Genomic DNA, 26,303 nt, shown 5'->3' on the forward strand with positions numbered 1-26,303 from the left:
CAGTTCTACGAGATGGGAAGAGATGAAGGTCTGACTGATCGTTGAAGTCCTTGCATTTTAGATCCCTTGAAAAAAGGCAAACAAAAAATGCAGCTGGTCAAGCCTCATAAAGCACCGCAGGCTTTTTACAGCAGAGCTCAGGAATCTCGAATTCTTTCCAGAGCAGCCACAGACACACATGATCTTTGGCTGAGCCTACAGGGTGCGAATGATTTCATGCAAGAATAGAAGTTTCGGGGCTGGACCCAAGGAGCGGCCTGAGCCCCTGGGGAGACGTTGGGAGCGGCCGTCCTCAGCCTGAACAACCTAGCTGCCGCGTCGTCACAGCCGCTGGCCGCCATCCAAGCTGGATCAGAGTAATGACTAACTGAGCTTCCTCCCGCAGGGTGGAAACAGTTAAACTCCTGTGACAGCTGCAATCATCGAGGCGTGGCTTTCTTGTCTGACTTGGGCCGCACAAGATCCTGGGACAAGGGGCAGAGGAAGGACGGCTCCGGCTCCAGAGTCTTCCAGATGGCTGAGTTGGATCTGATGGACCCAGGGCCACCGCCTGGGATCCTGGCTCACCCTCTGGCCACTGTCAGCCCAGACCCTGGGTCAGGCAGCCTGGCGGAAGAAGAGGACATGGGATCCCTGGGGAGCCCTCAGGTGGGGACGGAGGGACAGGGAAGTGACTCTGCAGGGCAGGGGGATCCTGACGGTGAGGGGGAGGCAGAGATCCTATGTGACTTCTGCCTCGGGACTGGCAGGGTGAAGGCGGTTAAGTCTTGCCTGACCTGCATGGTGAATTATTGCGAGGAGCACCTGCGGCCTCACCAGGAGAACAGCAGACTGCACAGCCACCAGCTGATTGAGCCTGTGAAGGACCGGGACCTGCGCACCTGCCCTGCCCACCACAGCCCACTGGTCGCCTTCTGCCGCCCCGACGGGCAGTGCATCTGCCAGGAGTGTGGCCAGGACGAGCACAAGGGCCATTCCTCGGTTTCCTTGGATGCTGCCCGGAGGGACAAGGAGGCAAGTGCTGGGGTCCATGCAGGAGAGGGACGTGAAGAACCACTGCCACAGCTCCCGGGGCTCCCGACTTCACTTCTGCGCTCTGAGTCCTGCCAAGGACTTCAGCCTTAGTCCCTGGCTATTTGTCCAGGGTAGATATCTACTGCACTTGGCTTTGGAAACTGAAGTGGGTTGCTCTGCTCCCATCTCCATCCGGCTGTCCCTGTACTGTCTCTGTGTGTGTCTGTCTGACCTCATGCTTGCTAGTTTCCTCTCCGTCACTCTGCTTTCGGGGACGGATGTGTGTTTGGGTGTGGGGTATAGGAATAGGAGTTCTGGGGCTCAGGACAGTGACATCACCTTCTGGCTGGATCTGTGTGGCAACGAATGAAATGTAAACCTTGGCAGAAATTCAAGAGAAAAAAAAACAAACCTTTCACTTAATTTCTCTTTTTCCCTTTTACCCCAAACGGGAGACCAGTAAGAAGTGCTCCTCTAGAAATACCCGCTGTGAAATCTGAGAGCTTAGGGAAAACAGAAGTTCCTCAGCAGGCAGAGGTACTAGGAGGGACTAAGAAACACTATACTCTTAGCCTGTAATTTTACTCCCATCAGATAGGGAAACTGTTTCTAGAACAACCAGCTTTTCTTTGCCCTAAAGCCCAGAGCATGGGGAAGTTCTTGGGAATGGACTTGGCTACTTTGTGTTCGTGGTTTCTCGCACTTTGACTTTTCAGGAGCAATTTTTTCCCCCCTGGGTAGGACAGTGCAATTGACTTTTCTCCCACATTGCTCACGTTCATTCTGCGGGCAGCTCCCTGTTTGCACTGCACAGGGCGGGAGCCCCACCGTAATTCCTCGTTCCAATGTTCCTGGGCAGCAAAGGGAAGGGCTTTCTGGGAAGGGCTTACTTGCTAGAGCCCCTCCTCCGTGTCCTTTCTTAGGCACAGATTGAATCCAGTGTTCATGGCCTTTGTTCTGGAAAGCTCTGTATTCCAGATGCTAGTGAGTCACCAATCCCAGCTCAGGGAGGCCCCTGCCAGCTGCTTCCAATGTTTCCGGAGTCAGGGAAATGTCCTGTCCAGAAAGCCGTTTGCTGCCACACATAACCAGGGTGAGGGTCAGTATTATGCGCTTCTGTAACCATGCAGAAGCTCTCAGTCAACAGAGAGACGGGGCAAAAGAAAAAAGCGCGACAGAATTGAGCGAAAATGGTCCTCACTGAGCATCGCCCTGGGCCGGGTGCTTTCTGTGCATTTTCTCATTCAGATAACTCTCTGGGGTGGCAGTCCTCTTTGGCGTCACATTTTGCCAAACTCACACAGACAGCTAAGTCATGGAGTGAGGAATGGAAGCTTTTGGAACATCACCCCACCTTGGGAACGTGAGTGAAGGACCCCGAGATGACATTATTATAACCTTACCTTTTTTGGGGGGAGGGGTACCCAAATCCTGCCACACATAGAGTAGAGATACTAAGACAAAGTGTACTGCTGTTCTCTTGGGGTCTGATATGTGAATGTTACTATATTTAGCTGGAAAAAGGGATGCATATACATGTTAAAAAGCAACCTCCACCAAATTTGCAATAGATCATATCAAGAAAAGCACTCCCTCCAGACTGGACACCCCCCCTCCTCCTTCCTTAGACAAACACTACTTTCTTCTGCTTCCTTTCAGAAACAGTGTGTCTATACTGGCATGGGTACAATATGGATTTTAAGCACGGTGTAGACTGGTGCATGGCAGAGAGGGTGATTGTCATTCTGAGCGGGAAGACTTGAGGAGAGCATGTACGGAGCCCTAAGTTCAGGCAGGGAGACTGTGTAGGGTAAAATAAAAACTGGGTAAGGGGCTCCAGAGCAACATTTGGTCTTGAAAAGCAGTCATGGCTTTTCAATACAGGTACAATCCAGCAGCTCCACACCCCAGATTTTTGGTGAGGACCCCAGTTCCAAACCTCCACTCTTCTGCTCTCCCGGAGAGAGCTCTCGCCATTTCTTTCCTGTGGCCTTGTTTTCAGCTTAGAGAGCAAGTTTCCTTCATAAGGGCAGCCACACTGCAGGTGTCTCTGCCAAATCTTAGGAGTCAAAGATTTCTCGCAAGGAGCCCAAGAGATCAGCCCAGAAGACACAGTGGGTTGATGAGATTGAAAATGCCCCTAGAATTATTTTGAAAGTTTTACCTGGCATAATGAAGGCCCCAGAAAACTCATATCCCCTTCAGCTGGCCCCCGCCTGCTGGAGTGACTCACTGAAGGTCACTTTGGATTGTGTTAAGGGCTAATTACTCAAGCAGGCACGTCCTTGTAGGAAGGTGTAAATAGCGGGGTCAGTCATGAGGACACAAAGCAGCTGAGATCTGCATCAGATCCCCAGAGCCACTGACTTCTCAGTTAACCAAGGGAACCCCTCCTGAAGCTTCTCCCGTCTCTAGCTGTGCCAGGGGACAGAACTTCTGGATTTTGGGAAATGGCTGTTCTTTGATACATGTTCCATCCTGCTGGTCTACCAGATCCTGGCTTTTCCTGATGGGGACTTCTCTCTGCTCCAGGCCAGCTTCCTAAGGCCCCTTCGGTTTTAAGGTCAGCTGGCCTGGCTGTGCACCTGCCTGCGTGCATGCAAAACCTGATAAAACTTGGACTCCACTGGCCATTTCCTTGTTTGTTCACACCCCGGAAGTGCACATGGTTCTTTCTTGTTCTTCCTCAAGCTTATCACACATCATCGATTGCTTCCTATGGGCTAAGTGTGAGACCACATTGTGTCCTCTGGGGGCTTGGATTTGAAGGAGGAAGCCAAGGCAAGTTCCATGGCTCCCTGGAAGTACCTCAGGGCTGAGGCATGACCGTGACCTGCTACCTGGTCCAGGAAGGAGTTGTCAGCAAGAGCGAAGGCAGGGTTCTTGGGAGTGGGAAGATCTGTCTTAGATCATGGGCCCACATTACATTCAGCCTCAGCATTGGTTCCAGAAGGTTCGGGACTGGAAGCAGCCTGGGGACACAGTCTCCTTATAGAGCAGGAGCCAAGTTTCTGCAAGCCACAGGTATTCATGCATCGCTGGGGAGCAAGGCACCGGCATTTTCCATAGCCCCTTTGCTGGTGGCCACAACACGGATGATTTGAGGGCACTCAGGGAAAGAATTTCTTCTAGAAGTTCTGAGGAATGCCTTGGACTCAGTATCACATAACTTTTTTTTTTTTTTTTTTTTTTTTAATTGTTGTTCTTACGCATTCTACCAGGCACTTGTATGTCTTTAAGGAGCAGGGAGGGTGTCCTATTTGATGGGACTGGCATGTGGTAGGTTCTGACCAATTGGCTGAGGAATGAAGTCAGTCCAGGCGGACTCAGAAGGGCCACCATCGTGCAGATGGAAATACAGAGGAACCCGGACCTCCTGGAATTTTCTCTCTTCTCCCTCCCTCTCCTGCTCCTATTTGCATCTCTAACCCCAAGTCCGACCCCTAAGCTCTGGGTACCACCTTCCCCTGTAGATAGAAGCAAGAACAATTATGTTAATCTGTGCCTGTGCCCCGTGCCCCAGGGGAGAAGCTCAGCGATTTGACAGAGATGGGATGGCCAACAGTGGCAGGTCTTCATGCCCCCAATACTGTGCCTTTTGCACAACACTTATTACCTTGCTGAAGTAGGCAGGACCCTCTGTGCCCTTCAATACAGGGTGCCTGCTCTCATTGGCACTGCTGTCCCGCTTTTCTGACGAGTCCATCCACCCTGGCCTGAGATGAGTGAATGGCCGGCATCTTGGGAAACCCTAGAGACAGAGCCTGAGGCCCCTTGTCATGTTCTAGGAACAGGCATAACCGGAGAGGCAGGTCTTCCAAAGCGGCCCTCCCTTTTGTGGTAATCTGGAGTGTCTTCCCTTGGGGTGACTCAGAGAGGTCCCCATTAGGTAGTCTTTTTCTCCTTTTATGGCAATCTGCAGGCAGGGGAGAGCACCCCTTCCCTGGCTACTTTCTGGGAGTTTCCCCCATGGCTTTGGATCCTGCTGGGGCTACCCAGGCCCCTTGCCAGGATGTGTTCTGTTGTGGTCTTCACCACCTTAAAACAAGCACTTCACCCCCCACCCCCAAACCTTACAGGACTGCCCTCAAATAGGCCAGACCCTCCCCCAACCCCCAAACAGGTTTCAGGGATGGGGGTCACAGGGCCCCCTAGCTCCAAGTCAACACCCCAGATTCTGAGCAAAACAAAACAAAACTAAGAAGTTCCATTCCTTCTTCGGAGTGAGCCAGGTCTCTGGTCCCCCCTCACTAGGGGGCCTGGAATTTTCCCCAGGCTTCCTGCGATGGGGCGGGCCGGGTGAGTGGGGGGGAGTGGAGTAGAGACCATTGATGCCTACTGAGTTCCCTTAGGGCGCAAACGTGCAGCTTCTGGTGCAGATAGAACCTATTGGAAGCATTTAAAACCAGTCTTGTCTTTTCTCTCTTGCTGACTCATGCCCTTGGAGGGCCTTTGAAGGCCACAAAGGTTTAGGCTTCATGCCTTGGCCCACTTCTTGGCAGAAAGTGTTTGGGGAGTCTCCAGACGGAAGGGTGAAGCAGGCAGTGGAGTCAGAGCTAGCAAACCTGAGGTTTTCAGGCACACACTTGCCCGGCACGGAGGTCTAGCTTGGCCTGGCTCGCGGTGGTGAGTGTGTGATGGAGCGTGGCCATGGTAGTGATGTGGTCTTGGAATCTAGGTGAGGTTCAATGGGGTGAGGTCCTGGGACCAAGAAGGAATTCTTGAGATGTCTTTGGTGCAAAATGGTGGTTTATTAAAGCACGGGATGGGCTCCGTGGGCGGAAAGAGCTGCTGCCCCAGTGCGGGGTGGTGGTGGGGGTGTGGGTGTGGTGGGGTGGTGGTGGCTGATTATATACTTGGGAGATGGGGGAAAGTAAAGAAAAGAGAGGTTTCAAAAGAACTTTCATATGCTAAAGAGGACCCACAAGATACTGGAGGTCTTGCCATTGTCAAGTTAAGGTTGTTTTTCTCTCTAGCCAGGCACTGACTTTAAGATAGTGGGGAGATCTTTAGGGATGCCTGTGTGGCTGAGTTGGTTAAGCCACTGCCTTTGGCTTAGGTCTTAATCCTGGAATTCTGGGATCCAGTCCCACATCAGGCTCCCAGCTCCATGGAGAGTCTGCTTCTCCCTCTGACCTTCTCCCCTCTCATGCTCTCTCTCGCTCTCTCAAATAAATAAATAAAATCTTAAAAAAAAAAAAAAAAGATAGTTGGGAGATCTTTACAAGAATGTCACGCAGGTCCCACCCAGAAGTGGCAGGTGGAGGGAGGCAGGTAGCAGGGTGTCCGCTTTTGCTCTGTCATTAGCCAGGCTCTGCTCCCTCATCTGTAGCAGTAAGCAAGAAGAGGGGCCCCCACGATGGCTGATGTTGGTAGCACACACACAATGTGCCAGCTGCTGGAGCAAGTTCGCATTAACACAGGCTCTTTCACTCAGTCCTCGCAAAACCCCCGTGGGTTGGGTGCATTTGTTATTCCCATTTCACAGGTGAAGAAATGGAAGCCTAGAGAGGTTAAGTAGATTTTTCCAAAGGATCGGCTGCTAAGTAGAAAAGCTGGGGTTCCCATGCTTGGCTCCAGCTCCTACTCCTTGTTAACGTTATTCTGGGGGCAGATGGGCTGGGTTGGACTCCAGCGTTGAACTGTGTGACCTTGACAGGTGGTTTGATGGTATCATCTGAGAAATGGGGATAATGGTACTTAGCTACCATGGGTGTGGTCAGGACGATACAAGCTGATCCATCTCCATGCTGGAAGTAATGCCTAGTGTCGCATAATGTATGTGCTCGTGGTATTTTTAGCTGATCTGTGCTGAGTTCAGCACCAGGAGGCGCTGGCACACAGCTGACCCTTCGCGTCATTTTAGGGCCCTCCAGGTGGCTTCTGAGGCAGCTCCCAAGGTCAGATTCTCCTTTCCACGCAGGAGGGGTGGGTAGCGTCTTTGCTCCTGGGGGCACATTCTGTGTACACTCCTTAACACGGTTCTTCCCTCTTAGGCTGAGCTTCGGGACACCCAGTTAGAGCTGGAACGGAAGCTGAAGTTGAATGAAAACGCCATCGCCAGGCTCCAAGCCAATCACAAATCCGTTTTGGTAAGGCTGCTCTGGGTCACCTGCTGTGCCCATTTGGGGTTGTGGGACATGGGGTCGCAGGCCCAGTCTCCATGTCCATGGGCTCCTTGGGGTTTCTTAGCAAATGAGAATTATAGGTAGAGGTATGAGCGGCTCCATGGTGGGGGGGCCTCAGCTCTCTGTCAGCTTTTCCTATGAAATTAAGGTTCAAAACTGGCAAGTGATTTACTTTTTAATGATACAGAGTAAGAGCCAGATTGGTCCTGTGATAACATCATTCTTGTTTTTACATTTGCGTATGCTTTTTTGACCAGGAGAAAGGTGTGCTGAGGGTGGGGGGCGGAGGGGGCATCTAGCTAGAATTCTACGAATCAGGCAGAGAATCTGGGTTTCTGTCTTAGGAAGGTGCTTGGCATGAGAGTGTCACCAGTCCTGTGTCCTGGCAGCAAGAAAAAAGAGTGGAGAACTGCTTGATTAGTGGATGGTAACTTGATAAGGCCAGTGGTGTGCCAGGCTACTTGGTTTTAGTCTCTCTAGTTTATGGACACTTTTCATATAAACTCTAAGTGGACCCAAAGAGTTCCACAAATACTTCTCATTAGTGGAAGGCCAAACCCTCATTCAAAAAAGAATGTGAAACACCTAAGCTATGGTAGTGAGTCAGCAGAAACATCTTTGCATACCATGAATTATTTTTTCCATCCAACCATCCATCCACCCATCCACCCATCTACCCATCCTTCCATCCATCCATCCTTCCATCCATCCATCTATCCATCCATCCACCTACCTATCCACGCATCCATCCATCCATCCATCCTTCCATCCATCCATCCATCCATCCATCCATCCATCCATCCACCTATCCACCCATCCATCCAACCATCCTTCCATCCACCCATCCAACCATCCTTCCTTCCATCCATCCATCCTTCCTTCCATCCATCCATCCATCCACCCACCTATCCATCCATCCATCCATCCATCCATCCATCCACCTATCCACCCATCCATCCATCCAACCATCCTTCCTTCCATCTATCCACCCAACCATCCTTCCTTCCATCCATCCATCCTTCCTTCCATCCATCCATCCATTCATCCATCCATTCATCCATCCATCCTTCCTTCCATCCATCCATCCAACCATCCTTCCTTCCATCCATCCATCCAACCATCCTTCCTTCCATCCATCCATCCTTCCTTCCATCCATCCATCCTTCCTTCCATCCATCCATCCATCCACCTATCCACGCATCCATCCTTCCATCCATCCATCCATCCATCCATCCATCCATCCACCTATCCACCCATCCATCCATCCAACCATCCTTCCTTCCATCTATCCACCCAACCATCCTTCCTTCCATCCATCCATCCTTCCTTCCATCCATCCATCCATCCATCCATTCATCCATCCATTCATCCATCCATCCTTCCTTCCATCTTTCCATCCATCCATCCACCCACCCACATCTGATACATGTTATCCATTTCAACTTAATTTTCTCCTTCTCAGTGTTTACAACTCACTAGCTCTTTCACACCCACATCATCTTATGAAAAGAAGAGAAATAATTTTCCTTTTAAAGTCTTGTAAACCTTTGGCGAGTGTTGATTTCCAGGCTCAAGATAATCTAGAAAACCACATGGAGCATCCTGCCTTTTTTCTAGCCCTTTATTTTTCAGACACTTTGATCCCTACTCAGCTTTTCTCATGACTGTGTGGTAACTTGGGGAGGTAGTTTTCACAATAGCCAGCATGTACGAGGGACATGAACACAGAGTGATGACGAGACTTGTCTGGGGGGGTCCCAGATTGATGAAACAGGAACCTGGGATTGCTGCTCCCTCAACCTAAGAAACTCAAGATGTTCATAGGTGCAAGCACCATCCTCAATCTCTTCAAGCCATTAGCTTCCATACTTTGCTACCCGTGTGGCCTCTCCTCTCTTTAGTCTTTCTTTGTCATTACACATTATGTAAAAAATATCCTTTGCATATTCCATTTCTATGCAGGGAGCAAGTATTTATTTATTTATTTGGAAAGATTTTATTTATTCATTTGACAGAGAGAGAGCACAAGCAGGGGGAGCACAGGCGGAGAGAGAGGGAGAAACAGGCTTCCGGCTGAGCAGGGAGCTCTATCCCAGGACCCCGGGAGCATGACCTGAGCCAAAGGCAGATGCTTAACGATCGAGCCACCCAGGTGCCCTGGGAACAAGTATTTATTTCTCCATATAAGAGGTTACATTTGATAGTGGAAGAGTCAGTATGGCATCATCAGTTGAACTCTCAATCTATCCAGCCTTCCTCAGGAAGGCCTTGGTGGAAGAGAGGGGATTTGGACCCTGAAGTCTCTCTTCAGACTCCTGCTTCTCAGCCTCGTGGTATTGTGCTTCTATGAGAAACTTGCAATTGTGGGATGTGTGTCAGCAAGGAATTCTCAGGGCATTTTGAAGAACGAGATTTACTACTCAAAGGTCTTGGAGGACACAGAATGCTGCCAGAGGCCACAGGCCACACAGCAAGGTTGCAGGTAGAGAGGGAAGGAGAGAGTACAGACCTGGGTCTGCCTTTATTGGGGTTCAAGGTGGGTGTCTAGGGTTTCATGGGTTCACTCTTAGTTGGCTTATTTCAAGCATAAGAACAGGAATTCAGAGGTGCCTGGGTGGCTCAGTGGGTTAAAGCCTTTGCCTTCAGCTCAAGGCATGATCCCAGGGTACTGGGATCGAGCCCCACATCAGGATCTCTGCTCAGCAGGGAGCCTGCTTCCCCTCCTCTCTGCCTGCCTCTCTTCCTACTTGTGATCTCTGTCTGTCAAATAAATAAATAAAATCTTAAAAAAAAAAAAAAAGAACAGGAATTCGGGGGTGCCTGGGTGGTTCAGTGGGTTAAAGCCTCTGCCTTTGGCTCAGGTCATGATCCCAGGGTCCTGGGATCGAGCCCCGAGTCAGGCTCTCTGCTCAGCAGGGAGCCTGTTTCCTCCTCTCTCTCAGCCTGCCTCTCTGCCTACTTGTCATCTCTCTCTCTGTCAAATAAATAAATAAAATCTTTAAAAAAAAGAAAAGATTTTATTTATTTCTTTGACAGAGATCACAAGTAGACATCAGATGTATGAGAGATGAAGTTGATGGTGATGGATAAGTAACCCCCCCCCTTTTTTTTCAGGACTCCAGGATTTATAGGAGAATAAAATGTTCCTTTTAGATTTTATTTATTTATTTATTTATTTGGAGGGGGTGGTGTAGGGAGGGAGGAGGGGCAGCTGGAGAAGGAGAAGCAGTCTCCCCGCTGAGCAGGGAGCCCAGCATGGGGCTCGATCCCAGGATACTGAGATCCAGACCTGAGCCCAAGGCAGATGCTTAGCCAACCGAGCCACCTAGGAACCCCCAAATCTTCCTTTTATAATAGAAAATTGCTCCCTAACTTATGGGCTTTTCGGGGTTACGGTCCTGTGGGCTGAGCTTCCAGAACCTTGCATGCCTCACTAACCTTCTCTTCTCTGCCCCCTCCCTCGCCAGCTGTCGGTGTCAGAGGTGAAGGCGGTGGCCGAGGAGCAGTTTGGGGAGCTGCTCGCCGCCATGAGGAAGGCCCAGGCCGACGTGATGCTCTTCTTGGAGGAGAAGGAGCAAGCGGCTCTGAACCAGGCCAACGGCATCAAGACGCACCTGGAGCACCGGAGTGCACAGATGGAGAAGAGCCGGCAGGAGCTGGAGAGGATTGCTGCCATCAGCAACACCGTCCTGTTCCTGGAGGTGGGTGGGGGTGGGATGGGGTGGGGTGGAGGGAGGCATGGAGGGACGGAGGCAGAGGCATCAGGTTCATTAGTGCCAGGGAGCACCCTCACTGGTGAGGCCTGTGGCGGAGGTGGGGACCGCGGGAGTGGAACTGCTCCTTTATATGGGGGTGCGCAGGAAGTCCGGGACACAGAGGGAAGGGGGTATTAGGAGAATGCAGGAATACGTGAGAGGCAGGCCAGACTTCCCAGAGTGGGAGGCTGGAACTGGGTCAGGGGAAGTAGGTCGTGTCCAAAGAGACTTGGTTAGAGCCTATGCACGAGTAGAGAGGTTTGAGAGACCACAACTGATTTGGGGAATAAGGTACTTTGATGCCATCATCCCAGATCTGTCGCTGAATAGCTGTGTAATTATTAACCAGGTCACTGAAACTTGCTGGGTCTCAAATTCCTCATTTATCAGACAATCAGGTACTAAGTCAATAGCTTTCTTTCCTTTTCTTAAGGTTATTTATGTATTGGAAAGAGATATACAGAGCCCCAGTGACAGGGAGTGGCAGGCAGAGGGAGAGGGAGAAGCAGGATCCCCGCTGAGCAGGGACCCCCCCCCCCCCCAGCACAGAACACCCTCCCACCCCCACCCCGCCACACACACACAGGGCTCCATCCCAGGAGCCTGGGATCATGACCTAAGGGGAAGGCAGACGCTTAACTGATGGAACCATCCAGGTGCCCCTTCCGCCCACTGATTTAAAATATCACTTTTCTCATGTATGGCACTAAATCTGTATGCAGTGTTAAAATGTTTCTCTTTCTGTCAACTCTCTGGGTTGGACTTTTTTTCTCTCTTGTTAATCTGCCTAACCATTCTGGTACAACTTTCCATTGCTAAGTTTTCTACTGTATCCAGTCTGCCCTACCATGTTCCAGCTGAGTTTGGATGTTGATACTGTGTTGCATCTGAGAGCAACCTTTCCTCATCACTGCCTTTTTTTGAAGCGTAAACAACTTCATATGATTATACTGGAAGGTGCTTCCAAAGGCTAAAGCACAGTGTAAGAATGAGAGAGCCTGTGTATCAGACTGAATGGGCAGGACGAAGGTAGCATTCCTGTCTGAGGACCTGTTCATGGGTCTTCCTAGGGCTATACCTCCACCTCCATTCCTCCCTTCCATATCATGATTTCTGTCTAAATTCTAAAAAAGAGGGACGCCTGGGTGGCTCAGCTGGTTAAGCGTCTGCCTTCGGCTCAGGCCATGATCCCAGGGTCCTGGGAAATCCCTGCTCAGCAGGGAGTCTGCTTCTCCCTCTCCCTCTGCCTCTTCCAACCGCCCCCCACCACCTGCTCATGCTCTCTCTGTCTCTCAAATACATAAATAAAATCTTTTTAAAAAATTCTTAAAAAAAGAAAAAAAAGTCTCCAAGGAATGGAAGTAGCAGGAATGTTTCTGTTGCTATTTGGACTGTTGGCAAACAAGGTGTTCTTGTCCTTGGTCCCTAATCTGGGAGGTGCCTTAGAGTTGTTCCTAGGCATCTAGTGTTTCTTGGTTTTTATTTTTATTTTTTAATTTTAATTTGTGTGTGTCTCTTGATTTTTATTTTTATTTTTAATTTTATTATTATTATTATTTTAAAAAGATTTTATTTATTTATTTGACAGACAGAGATCACAAGTAGGCAGAGAGGCAGGCAGAGAGAGAGAAGGGGAAGCAGGCTCCCCGCCGAGCAGGGACCTGGATGCAGGGCCTGATCCCAGGACCCTGGGATCATGACCTGAGCTGAAGGTAGAGCCTTTAACCCACTGAGCCACCCAGGCGCCCCTATTTTTATTTTTTTTATGTTTATTTTTTGTGCGTGCCCCTTGATTTTTAAAAGCCCTCTTTCCCAATTAAAAAAAAAAAAAATGCTTTCTACGTTATTAGGTCCTGAGCTGGACATGTTTACATATGCCTGCTTTGTGTTGGCTGCATTGCCATCAACCTATTTTCAGATGTAGGAAGTGAGGTCACCAGAGCAGTCCAGTTTCAGAACTTCAGAAACCAAGGCAAGTTCTGCCATGTTTCATTTCCTGCAGGAGTACTGCAAGTTTAAGAACACTGAGGACAGTGCCTTCCCTAGTGTTTACATCGGACTCAAGGACAAGCTCTCGGGCATCCGCCGAGTCATCACAGACTCCACGGTGCACTTAGTTCAGTTGCTGCAAAACTACAAGGAGAAGCTCCAGGATTTCTCCAAGGAAGGTGAGGAAAGCTGTCTGGGCCATGGGCAAAGGAATGTGTGTTTCTCAGAGTGGGAGAGAGCCAGGGGACAGAGGGTGAAATCAGGGGGAATAGCTCATGTTCAAAGCTGTCCTTTGGCCAGACCAGTGGCTAACGGGCACTTACCTTGATCATTTGATTTTATGATGCAAACCCAGAGAAGTTGAGTTAGTTACATCCTGCCATTGGCTCGAATTTCCCTGACTAGTTTCCGAGGTTGCTAATGCCTCTACTTTGAAGTGAGATCCAAGTCAGCTCGGGATCATTCTCCAGCGGATTTTGTTTCACCCACAGAGAAATCATCCGTTGAGTGTGTTTCTCTCTGATGTGACTAGAGTCCAGCCCTTTCTTCCCCAGGAAGCTCAGGGAAGAGAGGCTGGGGACCCCTGCTTCTTAGGTTCTCCTGACCACCTGGACAGGTATGCATGCATAACTCTCTGATTTTCCAGAGGAGTATGATATCAGCACTCAAGTGTCTGCTGTTGTCAAGCGCAAGTATTGGACCTCAAAACCCGAGCCCAGCACCAGGCAGCAGTTCCTCCAATGTAAGTTGCAAACAGCTTTCCTTCCCCACTTACTGATGTCAGTGTAAGGCTTGTTGGAGCAAAAACACCGTTTTTCCTGTAAGTTTCAGGCTGTTGCAAACTCAAGTCTACCCCTAAATGGGATACTTAAATTTTTTTGAATTTTATTATTATTTTTTTTACTTTTTATGTTTGAGACAATTTCAAACTCACAAAAGCATTGGAGAAAATGGGACAGAATTCTGGTATACCTTTCATCAGACTTCTCTGAACATTAACACTTTCTATAACTATGGTAAATTGACTAAAACCAGGAAATGAACATCAGTTCACTACTATTAACCAATCTGTAGAATTATCCAAGTGTTTCACCCAGCGTGCTAACCGGTGTCCTTTTTCTGGCCCCTAGTCTGATCCAGGATCACAGATGTTTCCCTGCCTCCTTAGTCTCCCCCAACCTGGGTCCAATCCCTTAGCCTGTCTTTCATGAGCCTTGCACTTCGGAAGCTCCTGGCTAGTTACCAGATGACTCCCTGTTGTCCTGTCATTGTGTGGTTCTGATCTGGTCTGTTAGCATGTTTTAGAACACTGTGTTTCCAAGGGTGCCTGGGTGGCTCAGAAGGTTAGGTGTCTGCCTTTGGCCAAGTTATGATCCCCAGGGGTCCTGGGATCCAGTCCCACACCAGTCTCCCTGCTCCTTGGGGAGCCTGCTTCTCCCTCTGCCTCTGCCTCTCCTTCTGTCTCTCATGAATAAATAAATAAAATCTTAAAAAAAAAATAAAACACTGTGTTTCCGATCAGGACATAACCAGTCCATATGCTTTCATCTCCCAGGAGAAGCAGAATTGCATATTTTTATGACATTTGGCAAATTAATCTTTTTGGGATACACCGTTGAATCCTGCTACTGCTTGTTTTCTGGGGGTGACCACTGGTTGGATAAGTGCAGGTCTTCCTTCTCCATGGAGCCCCAGGTTCCGAAGACCGTTTCCTGTTTTTTGCCACGGCTCCTACTTTTTCTCAGGACCTCTCCACTTCCACATAGTTTCCTTTATGTATTCTTTCCTGCTTCCTGAAAGAAGCACATCTGTATTGTTATACACAGATCTAATGAATACAAGAAACCAAACACGCTTTATTCCTGACATTAAGATAAAGATGAAACGTATTGTATTATAACCTCTGTTCTTTGGCATTACGGAGGTCTTTGTTCACACCCGATATTAACTTTGTGTTTTTGGGGATTGTTACAAACTTTGATGCTTTTATAGAGTCCACTTGTTGGACCTGTCAAAGTCCTGTGGCTCAAATTGCCAACTTGACCAACTTGCCAACTTAAAGGAGGACAACTCTTCCTCCTTTAAGAGTTTAAAGGATATTTTTTTTAAAGGATTTTTAAAAAAAAATATTTTCTTTATTTGACAGACAGAGATCACAAGTAGGCAGAGTATCTGACAGAGACAGAGGGGGAAGCGGGCTCCCCACTGAGCAGAGAGCCCAATGCGGGGCTTGATCCCAGGACCCTGACATCATGACCTGAGCCGAAGGCAGAGGCTTTAACCCACTGAATCACCCAGGCGCCCCCAAAATATGCCTTTTTAAAACACATTTTTTGGGGCACCTGGGTGACTTAGATGGTTAGGCATCAGCCTTGGTCTCAGGTCATGATCTCCAGGTTCTGGGATCGAGCCCACATCAGGCTCCCAGCTCAGTGGGGAGTCTGCTTCTCCTTCTCCCTCTGCCTCTCCCCCTGTTTGTGCTCTCTCTCTCTCTCTCTCAAATGCATAAAAACAAAAAACCACATTTTTGGAGGTATTATTGATATATAACGTATACTAGTTGTATGATTTGACATACACCTATATTGTGAAATGAAAAGTTGGTTAGCGTCCATCACCTCATATAGTTACAAAATTCTTTTTTTTTAATGATGAGAAGTTTTGAGATCTACTGTCTAAGCAACTTTCAGATCTGCAGCACCGTCTCGTTAACGATAGGTACTATGCTGTACATGACATCCCCTGGACTTCTCTTATAGCTGAAACTTTGTACCTTTGGCTGCCTTTAAAAATATGGAATGCTTCACGAATTTGCATGTGACCTGTGTCCATGGCCTGTGCTCATTTCTGTATCAGTCCCATTTTAGTATAGATGCTGCCAAAGTGAGCACCTGTATGCCTTTTTATGGTCCTCGGTTCACATTCACATTTCTTTTTTTTTTTTTTTTTTTAAGATTTTGTTTATTTATTTTGAGAGAGAGAGCTGGGGGAGGGGCAGATGGAGAGGGAGAGAGAGAAAATCTAAAGCAGACTCTGTGCAGAGCCTGACGTAGAGCTCGATCTCAATGACCCTGAGACCATGACCTGAGCTGAAATCAAGAGTCGGACAGTCTGACTGAGCCACCCAGCAGCCCTTTCATTTTTCCTTTTAACTTCTTAGATTGTTGTGTCCTTTTTTTTTTCCTTCTAAAGTGATTCATTGACTGCTACGAATTTCCCTTACAAAAACAAAACAACAAAAATCCCACAACAACCAAAAAGAATTTCCCTTCCCTAGACACAAAGAAGTTTGGAAAACTCGGGGTTAATCTAAAATAATTTTTTATATTAATGGATTTTAAATAGACTTGAATATGCTAATTCACTTGGGGAATATATACTGAACGTCTCTGAGCTAGAAGTCCAAGATCCAGTCCCATGTGAAATGTGGAGTTTATAGATTAGAAGGAAGACGGGCATGAAACGAACCCATAAGTAAATAGATTATACCCATTGTGTGGAGTACCATGACCCTTACGAAGTCGGAGCGCTCCTTGAGGACATGAGCTCTCAGCTACAATTTGAAAGATCAGCAGGAATCTCCCAGGCTCAGGTTAGGGCGATGATGATGTCATGGAGAGAATGGTCTGTGCTAAAGCCCCGAAGTGGGCTCAGCGCTGCATGTTCCTGAGGCCAGGAGGTCTGGACCATGGCCATCAAGGGCCAGAGGGCAGAAGACAAAGCTGGAGACACAGGCAAGGGCCAGTCATCCCTGGCTGTGCAGGCCAGGGTGATGGGCCACTGCTGCATTCTGTGGGCAAGAGGCACTATCCAAGGGCTTAAAGCTGGGGTGACATAATTTACCTTAGCCTGTACCCTGAAACCTGCTCCATGGCTCTGTGGTGGACAGGGGATGGGAGGGGGTCAAGACTGAGCAGCTTGGCCAGCTAGGAGCCCGTTATATGATTCTGGACTAGATTGGGGGTGAAGCAGTGGTTTGCACAGAAGTGGGATCTACCAGGCTTGGGGCTGTCTGTGTGTTCTGGGGGGGGGGGGGGAGGCTGGGGGCAAAGAAATTTTCAGAATAACTTCAGTGTGACTCCAGCAACTGGGTGCAAGGAGGTGCCATTAGTTTTTGATTCTCTGGGATTCGGAAATGATTATGTTTGAGGGAATGGGTGAGAGTTTACCATGCTAAATTTTTTTTTTTTTTTTTTTTTTAAAGATTTTATTTATTTATTTGACAGAGAGAAATCACAAGTAGTCGGAGAGGCAGGCAGAGAGAGAGAGAGGGAAGCAGGCTCCCTGCTGAGCAGAGAGCCCGATGCGGGACTCGATCCCAGGACCCTGAGATCATGACCTGAGCCGAAGGCAGTGGCTTAACCCACTGAGCCACCCAGGTGCCCCTACCATGCTAAATATTGGTCAAATTAAAAAAAGTAAAAGAATCAGGAGTGGATATGTGAGTGCCTATTTCCACAAACCCTTGCCAACACTGAGAAGAAGACGAGTGCCCGGCTTTTGATACGTATTTTCGAATGAATGAATGACTAAATCAGGGGGTTTTATTTCTTGGTTCAGTTCCGTAAATTGCACAGTCAATGCCAAGCAATTTGAACTTCATAAAGGAAGGAAGTGGCGCGACTTGTGTTCTCTGCTCCTGGTTTTCGCCCACTGCTTTTCTGGGGGGAGCAGTGGCCTGGGGTAAACAGAGCAGAGGAGAAAGATGTTTTTCTCTTACCTGGGAAGTGGGATGGGTTCAAAGTGTCCTGTCCAGAGCAGCTGTCTCTTCCTGACCTGCCTCCCCTCCCTTCTCCCATATCCCCTCAGATGCATGTGACATCTCTTTTGACCCGGACACGGCGCACAGGTATCTCCGGCTGCAGGAGGACAATCGCAAGGTCACCAACACCACGCCCTGGGAGCACCCCTACCCGGACCTCCCCAGCAGGTTCGTGCACTGGCGGCAGGTGCTGTCCACACAGAGCCTTTACCTGCACAGGTACTATTTCGAGGTAGAGATCTCTGGAGCCGGCACTTATGTTGGCCTGACCTGCAAAGGCATCGACCGGAAAGGGGAGGAGCGCAATGGTTGCATTTCTGGAAACAACTTCTCCTGGAGCCTCCACTGGAACGGGAAGGAGTTCACAGCCTGGCACAGCGACACGGAAACCCCGCTCAAAGCCAGCCCTTTCCGGAGGCTGGGGATCTACGTGGACTTTCTGGGGGGGATCCTCTCCTTCTATGGGGTAGAGCCCGATGCCATGACTCTGATTCACAAGTTTGAGTGCAAGTTTTCAGAGCCGGTCTACCCTGCCTTCTGGCTTTCCAAGAAGGAAAACACCATCCGGATCGTGGATCTGGGGGTGGAGCCTGAGAAGCCCATGCCAGTAGGCTGAGAAGCCCGGCGCGTCCACCGAGGCTGCGTCCTAGACCCCAGACTCTTGCTGACCACAAAGACCAGCCAGCCGCTTGCATCTTAAAGGGGACTTGGGGATGGAAAGGTCTGCCAGTGGCTTTAGGAATCACGTGGATTCCTGCACGAGGGGAGAGGTCTCTGGCTTTCCCCTTTTACTTCTGCTGTGCTGTTCTCCGTGTTCTTTACTCCCTAGGCACCTACACCCCATTTCTCATCTTCTAGTGATGTTCTCCTCTCTGCTCAGGTGAATGTCACACTGTGCCCAGGCTCGGTGCCCAGGAATCTTCAGCGCGATCACAGAGATTGCAGAGTAATCAGAATCAATTGCAGACTCTATTTTGTGTTGCCTACGCCCCAGACACTGTTCTTAATGCCGCACGGCCATCCACTCCCAACTTCATGGTGGCTCCCTGGGGGTCCAGGCTCCCATCATCCTCAGTTTACAGATTGGGGAACCTGTGGCCCCCGGGGTGGGGGGATGGTCAGTGAACTTGCTCAAAGTCGTTGCACTCACACGGTGAGCGAGTGGCCGAGCTGGGGTTGGAAGCTGGGCAGCTGATGCAGAGATTTTTAACCACTACACGATGCTGCCCTCCTCATTCCTCCCTGGGTGTTGTGTGTAAGGGGATAAGCTACATGATGAGCTCCTCAGCATGGACATCGAGCCTCTTAAGCCCTCCGTGCCTTCGCGCCCACTCCGTCTGGGCCAGTCGAGCAGCTGAGACCTCACTACCTCACCCCGCAGCTCATCGGATTTTTGGATAGTGACGATGCTAAGAAATGTCTTCCTGGAGTTGGAGTCTTAGTCCTCATGACCTCAGGGGAGGTTCTCACCCCAAGATGTGGACATGTCCCATCTCTCATTCAGAGGACCGCCCTGCAAATACTTGGAGGCAGTTCTCATGCGGACCCTCCAGGAAAGTCGTCTTGTTTTCACACTACATTTCCCACTTTCCTTCGTAACTTCTGGGTCGTTTCCTGGGAACCGTGTCGGGCAAGTTTCCTCCTCTGTCTGTCTGATGGTCCTTTCTCAAGAGTACATTGCTTTGAGTCGCTTACTTTGTTCCCAGAGACCCTGCCCTCTGTTCATGTCCTAGGATTTATACAGAGTAGGATTTGAATTGTTTTTCTTGGATGTTTTGAAATTTGAATTTTACTGAGTTCATTTTTTTTTTTTTTTACTTGAATTTAAAATTTCATTGCTCTGCTCACCGAGATGCTTTTGATTCTTGATTCTGGAGCCCGTAGATGAGTGCTCCTTCCTAGCTTGGTGTCCCCCACAGAGCTGGTCAACTTTCCTAATTAATCTTATTGATACCTGTTGATGAGAGGAGGGTCAAATAGGGAATCTGGCACCTCCCAGTCAATGCCTTTTGAGTTTGCAGTAAGTTGCACTTTGGTAAAACTGTACACTGAGGTAGCCCACTTTTAGCTCTTCATCCACCAGACACCAGGAAGGACTTTTCCAAAGGGAGAAACCAAGACACGTCTGCCTTTCCTCATTCCACCTGTCTCACAAGGCGCTCAGAAGAGAAAAGGAGAACACCTTGGCCTGCCCTTGTTTTTATGGAACCACTGTGGTTTATTGGTGCAGCTGCTTTATTTTCTGAATGCTCACCAAATGCTTGATTTTAAGGTTTCTCTGCTGTGAGTTAACATCAAGTTGATGAGTCTTTTGCTTCCAGAACGTACCTTACTTTTCTTTTTAAAAGCTGAGGCAGTTTCGTGTGTCCCCATCGTCTATCACTTTTCCTCATTTCTCGAAGATTACTGCCTGGCTTTTGGTCACATTGGCCAACAGTGTCCGTGCCGTGAGATGTAGCTTTTTGAGATCAGAATGCCGGAGCTCTTATAAAGGGACCGTTTGGGCATCTCCTTAACTGACTTGAGCTTCATTTCCCTGCCAGCTCCTTTTTTGTTCATTCAGTTTCAGTGTCAACCTTCCCTTTTCGATGTAGAAGACCAAAGCAAAACTGAGAGTTAGAAACACCTACTTTCTGTCTGTCATTGCTTCCACTGACGGGCATATCTTTTTGCTTATTCTTGGTCCCCAAACAGAAATTGTTTAAAATGAACAAATTTTAAAGCATAAATAAGTAAAACAAGAGAACAAAGGCCTATTTTATATTCTGTCATTTCCCCCAAGCTCTGTGTGTGTGTTGTGTGTGCCCATCACCCTCTGTATTTACCTACACTTACTTCCTCTTGCTCTGTGTAGACACATTTGGGAAAAGAGTCTGAACTCATCAGGGGCTCCTTCTGGTGCATGATTGTTTTGTTCCGTTACTAGACCACTTGTGATTGTGGAGTCAGAATGTAATTTTAGCCACCACGTAATTCATTCCTGTCTCAACTTGTTGAAGTTCAAGTGCTTATGACTTCTTTTCCAGGAATGTTAGAGAACCTGAGTAAATTCCCACGTCTTCCCAAGCTTTATGATGGAATGAGGAGATAAGAATTTTGGCCCAACTGTGGAACCCTTATTTCTCTAACCGGGTTCAGCATGTTTTTGGAATGACTGTCCTGAAATAAAATGAAATTGATTCAACACATGTGGCATTTATAACATGGAAGCCAATATGCTAAGATAACAGTGACCCAGAACATAACTAGATGTGTATCTTTTGATCACAAGAAGTTGATAAATATATATAATTTTTTTTTTTTTGAGAGAGAGAGAGAGTGGGGATTTAGAGGGGTAGATGGGGAGAGAGAGAGAGAGAGAGAGAGAGAGAGAGAATCTTAAGTAGGCTCCATGCTCAGCACGGAGCCCACCGTGGGGCCCAATCTCATGACCCTGAGATTATGGCCTGAGCGGAAACCAAGAGTTGGATGCTTCAATGACAGCCCCAAGGAACTGATTTAAATTCGGGGCACCTGGGTGGCTCAGTGGGTTAAAACCTCTGTCTTCAGCTCAGGCCATGATCCCAGGGTCCTAGGCTCGAGCCCCGCATCGGGCTTTCTGCTCAGCAGGGAGCCTGCTTTCTCCTCTCTCTCTCTCTCTGCCTCCCTCTCTGCCCACTTGTGATTTCTGTCTGTCAAATAAATAAATAAAAATCTTTAAAAAAATAAATTTAAGTGAAAAATGATAGAATCTGAAGAACTAAATAAGAATCTACTATTCAAGGGGCATTTGGCTGGTAGAACATGGGACTCTTGATCTAGGGGGTTGTGAGTTCAAGCCCCACACTGGGTGCGGAGATTACTTAAAAATAAAATCTTAAAAAATAAAATAGAGGAATCTACTATTCACAACAATAACAGCCAAAGCAGTATGGACTACATCCCTCAATCCCATGTCTGAAGTACTGCCTCTAATGTAATGTCTTCTCAGCCCATCTTGAATTTTCTGTTGTGTCATTGACTGACCATCTGTCTGATTGCTCCCCATCTCTACAACCAACTATCCCCATTTTGGAGCTCACCCTTCCAGCCCCGATCGCCAAAGACAGCTATAGAAGAAATGGTAGCATGCTCATTTCCAACTTCTCCTAGCTCCCTGAGTTCAACTCCCCTCCCTCTGCACCCACCGTGAGACACGGTGGTGGGAGGGCAGGAGGCCTTGTAGGGAGGGTCACTGTATCATGTTCAGCTGATACACACATGCAGGGCACCCACTGTTTACGGCTCAGGTAGAGTGGTCATCCAGGCTTTGCTGGGATATGCTTAGTCCCTTTCTTTCTTTCTTTCTTTTTTTTAAAAAATATTTTATTTATTTGATGGAGAGAGAGATCACAAGTAGGCAGAGAGAGAGGGGGAAGAGAGAGGGGGAAGCAGGCTCCCCCTCTGAGCAGAGCAGAGCAGGGGAAGCAGGCTCCCTCTCTGAGCAGAGAGCCCAATGCGGGGCTCGATCCCAGGACCCTGAGATCATGACGTAAACTGAAGAAAGCCACTTAACCGACTGAGTAACCAGGCACCCCCAGTAATAACTTCTGAAAGAATGAAGGATTTGTGTTTATTTTTACTTTTTTTAAAAAATTAGTTTTTTTTTTTTTTTTAAGATTTTATTTATTTGACAGACAGAGATCACAAGTAGGCAGAGAGGCAGGTAGAGAGAGAGGGGAAAGCAGGCTCCGGGGCTGGATCCCAGGACCCTGGGATCATGACCCGAGCCAAAGGCAGAGACTTTAACCCACTGAGCCAGCCAGGTGCCTGCCCCCGTGTTCATTTTTAAAGCGAAGTTCCGTTCTCAGACTTAGACGCAAGCATAGCTCACAGCTGTGTTTCTCAAAGCGCAGTTTCCCCACCAGCCGCATCAGCACCATGCAGAAATTTCTTAGAAATGTAAATTCTGGGGCTCCCAGCCTGGATTTAGGAATCAGAAACTCTGGGGACCGGGGAAGCAGTCTGGTTTATTAAGGCCTCGCGAGGCGATTCTGAAGCCCGCGCGAAGTGTGAGAACCACGGTTCGCATCTCTCTCTCCCTAACCGGCTCTGCTCGTCAATTGCCAGCAGCTGGGCTTCCAGCTTTTCTGTGCTTGTCTCCGTCCTCCCCCTCGTGCATCATAAAACAACGTCGAGCCAAGGCCCTTGTGTTCCACCTGCTTCTTTCAAAGTCAAAGGGCCTTTTGAAAGCCTGGAGAATGACGGACTTCTCAGGAACAGGAACTTTGCTCAATCGACTTTGTAACGTCGCACGAAGGAGAGATGATAAAATGTGAGTTTTCCCCGCTTTCCTGGATAACGACACTTGGATAGTTCTTCACACATTGTGAGGGGCTGTTCAAACTCATCCCTTCATTTGACCCTGACTCTCACCCGCAAGCTAGGCAGAAGTATGAGCTCCATTTTGCAGAAGGGGTGCAGCAAGGGAATTATCGAGGGGCGAGTCGCTGGCCGCAGCACAGCCTGGTTTCACCCCACACCCTCCTACTCTGGCCCCCCAGCCCTTTCCCAACTTCTGCTGCCTGAGCCCGGCAGGTGGCCATGGGTGCAGTCCTAGATAGGGCAGCCGAACGGGGTAGGGTGAAGCAACCCTGCTCCCTGGGGCTCTCCAAACTCTGTGAGAGGTGGGAAAGAGAAGTAGAGACTGAGGATGTATGGGAAGACTGTCTAATCGGAATCGTGAAGAACACAGGGCAGAAAGGAAAGCCAGGGGACTTGCACGTCTACAAGCTGCTGGCAGCGTGGATATCTGAGAAATCTCCAGGTGGACTTCTCAGCCCCAAAACCTTCCTTTGAGAAATGTTTTCTTCTCAACTCTGATGAGACCTATTTGCCTTCCTCTTTGGATACCCCATCATTGACTTATCCTATCCGGTCACCTTGCAGGTAAGATGGGGGTGGGTGTGTGTGTGTGTGTGTGTGTGTGTGTGTGTGTGTGTGTGTGTTGGTAGGGAGTCGAATGCAGAGGCAGCAGAAAAAAATTTCATGCTCACCTAATTTCATTAATTAGTCCTCATAGGACAGCACCGTGCGTGGTGGGGATTATGTGTCTTCTACAGATAAGAAAATGGGGGGCGCCTGGGTGGCTCAGTGGGTTAAGCTGCTGCCTTCGGCTCGGGTCGTGATCTCAGGGTCCTGGGATCGAGCCCCGCATCGGGCTCTCTGCTCTGCAAGGAGCCTGCTTCCTCCTCTCTCTGCCTGCCTCTCTGCCTGCTTGTCATCTCTCTCTGTCAAATAAATAAATAAAATCTCTAAAAAAAAAAAAAAAATTTAAAAAAAAAAAAAAAGAAAATGGGAGCTCAGGGAAGCACGAGTACCTCGTTCAAGGTCACACAGCTAGTAAGGAGCAGCAGTGGGGTTCCAGCCGGTCTCTCTGACTCCCAGGTTTGTGCTCCCCCAGGGCCACCGCTGGCCCTCAGCATGGAATCAAGACTGAGCTGGGTGGGCAAAACCGCTTTGATGTATATCAGCCTCACTGATTAATTTGGACCTTCAAAAACCAGCCACTTTAGGGGCGCCTCTGGGGCTCAGTCAGTTAAGCATCTGGCTCTTGATTTCAGCTCAGTTCATGATCTCAAGGTTGTGAGATCGAGCCCCACATCAGGCTCCCTGCTGGGTGTGCAGCTGCTTAATATTTTCTCTCTCTCTCTCACCCTCTGCCTCTTCCCACCCTCCCAGCCCACCCTCTACCTCCTTCGGTAAAAACAAATAAAACAAAGAAAAACAAAAAACACGAGCTACTTTCAGTTTGTAGTAGTTCTGGGGTGTTGGTGGTATGTCTCCTGCATAGAGACCCAAACCCTATGTGTATGGGAGCTCTTTCTTCCTGGCCACCCTCCCCAAGAGTTTAGAAGCTAACCCACCTTCACCTTTTCTCCAGATACGGATTCAGGCAGAAGAGACCAACCTGTTAGAACTGATCTCCTTCCCAGCCCGATTCCTGCCCTCAACCCCGACCCTTGTGGGAGACTGCTTTTGCCACCGAGCCAGGCAATGATACCCAATAACTTTCTCTAACTGTGCCTAGTCTCCAGACGTGGGCACCAGAAATGCTTGGTTACACCAAACATTTTGGCTTGATCTAGGGAAATCATCATTACAGCATCAACAAGAGCAGTGACAGCTGGTCTCACACATCTGATCTCATCCTAGAGGGAAGCTGTAATTTTTTTAAAAGATTTTAAAAATTTATTTGACACACAGAGAGAGATCGCAAGTAGGCAGAGAGGCAGGCAGAGAGAGAAGAGGAAGCAGGCTCCTGCCGAGCAGAGAGTCCGATGTGGGGGTCAATCCCAGGGGCCATGACCTGAGCGAAGGCAGAGGCTTAACCCTCTGAGCCACCCAGGCACCCCAGGGAGAGAGAATCTTAAGCAGGCTCCCACACAGAGCTTGATCTCATGACCCTGAGATCGTCATGGTAAGGTTTTATAGGTGAGATAAACACGACACCAGGTGAAGTGGGTGCAAGGCAAGATTTATTAATGGCATTCTCAGGTGAAGTTTCAGAGCTCAGGAGAAAAGGGGAGCCAGGAAGGTTGCGCTGGGAGGAGGTGGGCACCCTCGGGCAAGGTTGGGTCACTCTGGAAAGCAGAGTGGGGGAAGTCGCACTGGGAGGGAGTTGGCGGGGGTGTGTGTGTGTGTGTGTGTGTGTGTCTTTTATCTGTTTCCTGCATAGGTATTGGGTTACCCATGGAGATGTGACGTGGGCATACATCCTTTTGGCGGGAGAGTCAAGGGTGAAGGAAAGGAGGGGGAGGCGGCTGGAAGACAGCGGGACTCAGAGGTCATTTCTATTGTTCCTCCTGCACTCCCGGAGCCCCAGCGGTCATCAGAGCCAAAACCAAGAGTTGGACACTTAACCGACTGAGCCACCCAGGCGTCCCGCATGTCTGTCATCTTTAACTTCAGGTTCCCAAGTTTTGTCTTCATCAAAATAGCCAAGTTGTTCTCCCTACTTGCCTTGCTAGCAAGTGAACTTTTAACTTACAACATAGATTTATTCTAATATAAATCATTTTGTCTATGTTCCACATTGAGCTTTTACAGAAGAAGACGATTTGCAAATAGGATTTTGTTGTTCAAAATGTTTGAAAAGCCCACTGAGCCCCTGATCTCTTTCTGGGTCACAAGTGACTGCAGAAGCCTTCTGTTTGGAAACCTGTGGGACCATGTGCACTCCGAGGGCTAGCTGTAATGACCCAAGTCATCACTCCTGAATGGAATATAGCCGCGGCAAATGGTAAAGACCTCATGAAATAGGTATACCACGTTTCATGTCCTTCTTCTTCTTCTTCTTCTTTTTTTTTTTTTCTTTTTAAGTCGTCTCCATGCAGAGTGAAGCCCAGCATGGGGCTTGAACTCACAACCCCAAGGTCAAGACCTGAGCTGAGATCAAGAGTTAGATGCATGACTGACTGAGCCAATGCCTGCCTAGGGTCATTTTTAAAATGCATCTCAATGTATGCACATGGAGATTGGAGATTGTGTAGAGATTGGAGGGGGCATTGATTACCTGGCTGCTCAGAACAATGATCCCAATGACACCCATGATGACAACAGGACAATTGTTAGCACTTCTGGAGGGCTGAATAGGTAACTGGCCATCTTTTGAGTGCTTTGCATATAGTATCTCAT

The 26,303-nt window shown here is 48.7% G+C and overlaps 1 protein-coding gene across 1 annotated transcript; it reads left to right on the forward strand.

The window, feature by feature from the left end:
* The first annotated feature begins 282 nt into the window (after nucleotides 1–282).
* On the forward strand, nucleotides 283–20,832 carry TRIM16 (tripartite motif containing 16). Its single transcript, XM_059147850.1, has 6 exons — nucleotides 283–1,014; nucleotides 7,011–7,106; nucleotides 10,610–10,843; nucleotides 12,900–13,065; nucleotides 13,533–13,628; nucleotides 17,696–20,832. Exons 1-6 carry the CDS (start codon nucleotides 514–516, stop codon nucleotides 18,262–18,264), a joined length of 1,662 nt encoding a protein of 553 aa, XP_059003833.1. The 5' UTR covers nucleotides 283–513; the 3' UTR covers nucleotides 18,265–20,832.
* Nucleotides 20,833–26,303: the final 5,471 nt, after the last annotated feature.

This window comes from Mustela lutreola, chromosome 15 (genome assembly GCF_030435805.1).
Source record: "Mustela lutreola isolate mMusLut2 chromosome 15, mMusLut2.pri, whole genome shotgun sequence".
In the NCBI taxonomy this organism is placed as follows: Eukaryota; Metazoa; Chordata; class Mammalia; order Carnivora; family Mustelidae; genus Mustela; species Mustela lutreola.